We start from the raw sequence: 5,000 nt of genomic DNA, 5'->3' as shown, positions 1-5,000 counted from the left end.
GGTAATTTTGTTTAATTTTGTTAGTTATGAGCTCCGGCTAAACGTCAAATTGGCAGAGCAAGAGCCTTTCATTTGCAAAATCACGGCCACGTAACAATTGAGAATGATTTTCCAGCTGTTTAAATGACATTTTGATATAAACTGATATAAATTTGAAAAAAGGTGGGCCGACGTTTTTCAAATTTACCCAAATGCAATCCATTTCAATCCTCCCCAGTTTTGTCCATCCTTGTCCCTCCTTAGCTTTCCTGTGTTTTGTTTGAGTTCCTCTATAGTTTTGAGCCGTTATTTTGTTATTTCAGTTAATTCTATGACCAATTGATCAATGATGAAATTGCCTAAAATTGCGTGACCTAGCCCCTTTAAGGGCTTCAAACTCATCGTGTCATGTGGTTCGGTTTGTATTATTTCCTTCGATTGGCTCACAATTTGCAGAAGTGTCGGTATTATTGAAATCCATTGAGTCAATATTAGCTTGTTAAAGAAAGAATCCGAGAAATTCAAAGGCCAGCAGAAACTCCAGCACTGAGTTCCTGAGCTTTCTCCTTGAGTGTACATTTCTTTGGTCAATCGTGCACATTTCCAACGTGCCTGCTGTGAAGCGCCTGAAAACTTCAGGATCTGTTTGATATAATTCGTGTTCTTACCGATGACTCGCTCACATCATTAAGAGACATTTTCCTGTCTTACTTTACACTCCTTTTTTTACCTTCCGTAGCACGAATCCCATCCTCGTCACCAAAGCAGTAAAGGTCATGAACCGCACAGATTAAGCAAAAGAAAATGCTCACCTCAACTTCGAAGAACTCTGGCTCCCAACACTCACAAAAACCGGAAAGCATGACCATAGTATTTCCATGAGGCCAAGCGGACAGTCTTAACTTGACTTCCGGTATCAATACATTGCACATCACTAATCCTTTATTATTGTTAGTCTTAATAAAATTGCTGTTGCTGTTCTGTATGTAAAACAATGCAAAGAAGTAATCGCTAGACGAGCCGTGATTCACCAGAACATAACATGAAAAATTCCCGCCCGCTTCTGGAAACTTAACAAATCGAACGTGGTTTAGCGTTGTCTTTACTCAGGACAATTGTATTCGTTATGACAGTGGTCAAAATGTTGTGCGCGGAGTAAGTCCACGATTCGATATTTTCTACCACCGTGAGAATATTCAACGCCAAAGAAAATGTTTATTTCAGACGTGACCAAATAATTAAGGAGGTTCTTGCCATTGTAAAATGGAAAACTTTAGAGATTATGTAAAAGAGACGATTATTAATTAATCTTAGCGCATCAGTCTTACTATAGTCTTTTACCAAATCCTATGAATTGTCTTTTTGAAACGTATCCAAGTAGCTACGATCTCAGGAGGAAATGACTTAAAGGTTACCTGAGCTTAAGACCGACATGGTCAAGAAATCATGTTTATGCAAGTCAATTATACGGTGGAATGCTCTAGAAAACCAAATGAGGACAATTTGAAAGTCGATGAAGTGTATTTTTAAGTTTTTTTTTTGTTACTGTAGAATTTTTATATTGTTTTAATATGATTAATTAGGAAATTTATTATATCATTGTTAAGTACACGGCCACATCAGCTATGCAATAATTATAAATTTCTTGCAATCTGATTCTTTTATTTCTCAAAAAGAGCGTGTTCCTGATTGGCTATTACAATTTGTGACACACTGACGCGAGGCATGAGGTGGCAGCGTTGTCTAGACGCTTAGAGACAACGGCAAATTAGCCAATCAGATTGCGAGATTACAAGCAACTGGGGTAAAAAATCAGATCGCACGGTTTTCGGAATTCTGTTCTTTCATAAGGTCTCAGATGCCCAAGCTCTAGAGACGTATCTTGTACTAAATCCTAGCCTAGGAAATGTTTTATCAGTAATCACTTTCAACTTTTTTATTATAGTAAGGAACAGGAGCCCATCGCGGGTTCCTGTTAGGAAATACTACGTCTTAAGTGCAAGATATCAATTTCATCATGCAATCAATTTAACTACCTAATATTATTTACAGATCGTGTGACAGAGTGCAAACATTACATTGCTTTCTCTTTTCTTCCTTTCTTAGGAAATGTTTTATCCGTAATCACTTTCAACTTCCTTAGTATAGTTAGGAAATAGTATCAATAACATTCTGTTTGATAATATCATGCAATCAATTTAACTACCTAATATTATTTACAGATCGTGTGACAGAGTGCAAACATTACATTGCTTTCTCGTTTCTTCCTTTCTTAGGAATGACAGGCATCTTCCTACACTCCATTAATTAATACCTCTTTTTCTGCAGGGCCCTGAAATTAGTACAATATCGTTCTGTTCCTTGTAGGATTTTAAGTGTAATAGAATTGCTAAAGTAGGCAAAAGCGTGTTTCAGGTGTTTGCTGAGGTTCGATTCTTAGCTATGTAACAGCTGTTTCCTTGACATCAACACTTTTCCGACGTTTGAAAAGTGATTACGTTCCTTTGAGCTAAAAAAATCGCTGTTTGAACCAAATTAAATCAATTTGATTTCAATTATTTGCGTCCTTGTTCCTCGCAGTTTTATCATCTTATGACGAACTGGAGGCTGTAGTTTGCTGTTCGCCATTTACAACAAACACGTTGTTTAATTTCCCTCGGATCTGACCTAGCCAGCAGAAAGTTTGTTGAAATGTCTCGTTCATTGCGTTTTTCACTGCCCTCATCTTCCAGCAGTAAAGAACCGGGTTTAAGGAGGAATTAAAGTAAACCAAAGTTCCCGCATATCTCCACGCAACAAGAAGCCACGCACTAGGGCGGCCGGTTCGATTAGAGAGGAGAAGTGTGATTATCGTATACGGCAAGTAGCAAATAATCAAAGCCATCTGCACCCATAAAATAGTGTAAACTGTCTTTCTGTAAAGTGTTGCGTTTAGTTGAACTGTTTGGTTCGGTTGTCTTTGCCATAAAGCACGGGGGCCGAACTGATGTTGACTTCGGCGCAACACAAAAACGATTTTTCCGTAAGAGAAAGCTGATATTGTCAAACAAGATGCTAGCACAACTCCCCAATACACAGCTCTTATCGAATTAATAAACAGGGACAAAACTGTAAAGGCAATGGATATAACCCAAAAGATGGCTACAATAACGTATGTCCGCTTTAGAGTCACAAGTTGTTTGTACCTGATCCTTAAAGACAAAGCAAACAGTCTGTCCACGTTTATAGCAGTTGATGTGAGCAAGGATACCATGCACAAAGCATAAGATATCAAAAAACGGACGATGCTAGTATGTCGACAGACGTGAACATTTTTTTTAACTTCAGGCATCAACGCAACAGCAGTAAGAGGCTGAGAAATGATACCAACACACAGATCTGTTGTGGCTAAGGTACGAAATAACAGTTTTGACGGTGGGTGAAGCGTGGACACCTTGTTAAGAGCGGCTAAGAAGATGGCATTTCCAATGAATGCAGTGAAAGACAGAAAAATGTTAAGTGCAGCAGCCCATCGAAGTTCACCGTGAATTCCATCCGTGAGCTCGGATGAGCAAAGAAAATCTGTCATTGTTTTGAGATTTTCATCTTTGGAATAGTTGGCCATTCTCCTTAACGCAAAGTTTAATTAAACCGGCAGACATTCGGCTAAATGATAATTTCAAACCAAAATCTCTCTTTTATTTCAAACTCGCATCAATCAAATTCGGGGGTCGTATTTTTAATTCATCTTAGAGCTCATTGGCTAAGTAGTGCACTCCCACGTCACGATTATAACGTAACGTTCTATTTTAGAGCAATCTTACGTTCATATTGTCGACAGGTAAGCAAATCTTGGCTTTTATATAAAAACATGCACCTAGATACATTTACACTGACTACATATACAGCTATTTCAAAAAATGTTGTCGGGGAGAACGACGAATGTCAGTTGTCGAACGGCGGATGCACGACTGAAAAGAAATGTGCGTATTGAATATTAATAGGAAATAATCTTCCATGATGCAGGCTCCATACATACGACTGAAATTTTGCATACCAAATATGGAAACCACAGTTCCTTTCGGTCATGCAATCTCCATTCGACAACTGCCATTCGACGTTCTCTCCGACAACGTTTTTTAAATAGGTGTATAATGCATGTGTTGTTACACCGCAAGCGCTCTCAAAATTCCACATAGCTTGTTTTGATTTTATGTCTTCCTTTCAGTCTTTGTATATTATTAATAACTAATCACATGAATTCTCGTGTATCTTTTAAACACTTGTAAATTTTTCAGACTAATAGAAACTTATTGCGAATTTTCAAACGCCAATATAATATAATAAATCATAATGGGCTATTGGCATCTTAAAATTACAATTCAATTGAGAGTAAAAATTAGTGATAATAATTTTGAATGACGTTTCCATGATTTGTTCATCATTTTCAAAGTTGTAAAAACTACAAACTAAAAGTTAGATTCTTGTGAGTTCTTTAAGTACTAAGAATGTGTGTGAAAATCTCGTTGCACGTAATTAAAAACACTGCAATGTGGAACGTAGAGGGTACCAATTAGGTACTAAATAGTTTTGCTTTGATTGAGTCAGATTGAGTGTTCAGCTGAGGTTTCTTTTCTTGGATAAAAAGCATTTCGTAAACTAAGCATTCTGAAGTACACAGAGAATTATTAATTCCACAATAACTAGATTCGTTGAGTCGCGAAATCAACCGCAAGTTGGCGATGTTCAAGCAAATGCGCCCGTTCGAATTAATCTGCCGTTCAAGGATCAGAGATCAGCCGACGTTGTACGAAGACAGCTGTCCGATCTTCGAAAGAAAATAAACAGCGATTTGCGCCCAGTGTTTACGAGCAAGAAAATTGCCGACGACATCAAAGTAGCAGAGGCCAAACCACAATTAATAAATCAACAATGCGTTGTCTATAAATTCAAATGTGATCTGTGTGATGCGGATTATGTTGACTATACTTGCCGACACCTTTTCCAACGCATTGAGGAACACAAGCACTCTGCTATTAGAA

The 5,000-nt window shown here is 37.8% G+C and overlaps 1 protein-coding gene across 1 annotated transcript; it reads right to left on the bottom strand.

Annotated features, from left to right (window-relative positions):
* Window positions 1-2,569: 2,569 nt before the first annotated feature.
* LOC137977177 (melanocyte-stimulating hormone receptor-like) lies at window positions 2,570-3,583 on the bottom strand. The gene has a single exon (XM_068824447.1). It carries the CDS (start codon window positions 3,581-3,583, stop codon window positions 2,570-2,572), a length of 1,014 nt encoding a protein of 337 aa, XP_068680548.1.
* Between the last annotated feature and the right edge of the window lie 1,417 nt (window positions 3,584-5,000).

The sequence above is a fragment of the Montipora foliosa genome, chromosome 11 (assembly GCF_036669935.1).
Source record: "Montipora foliosa isolate CH-2021 chromosome 11, ASM3666993v2, whole genome shotgun sequence".
Taxonomy (NCBI): Eukaryota; Metazoa; Cnidaria; class Anthozoa; order Scleractinia; family Acroporidae; genus Montipora; species Montipora foliosa.
This window is presented reverse-complemented; position numbering and strand designations above follow the sequence as displayed.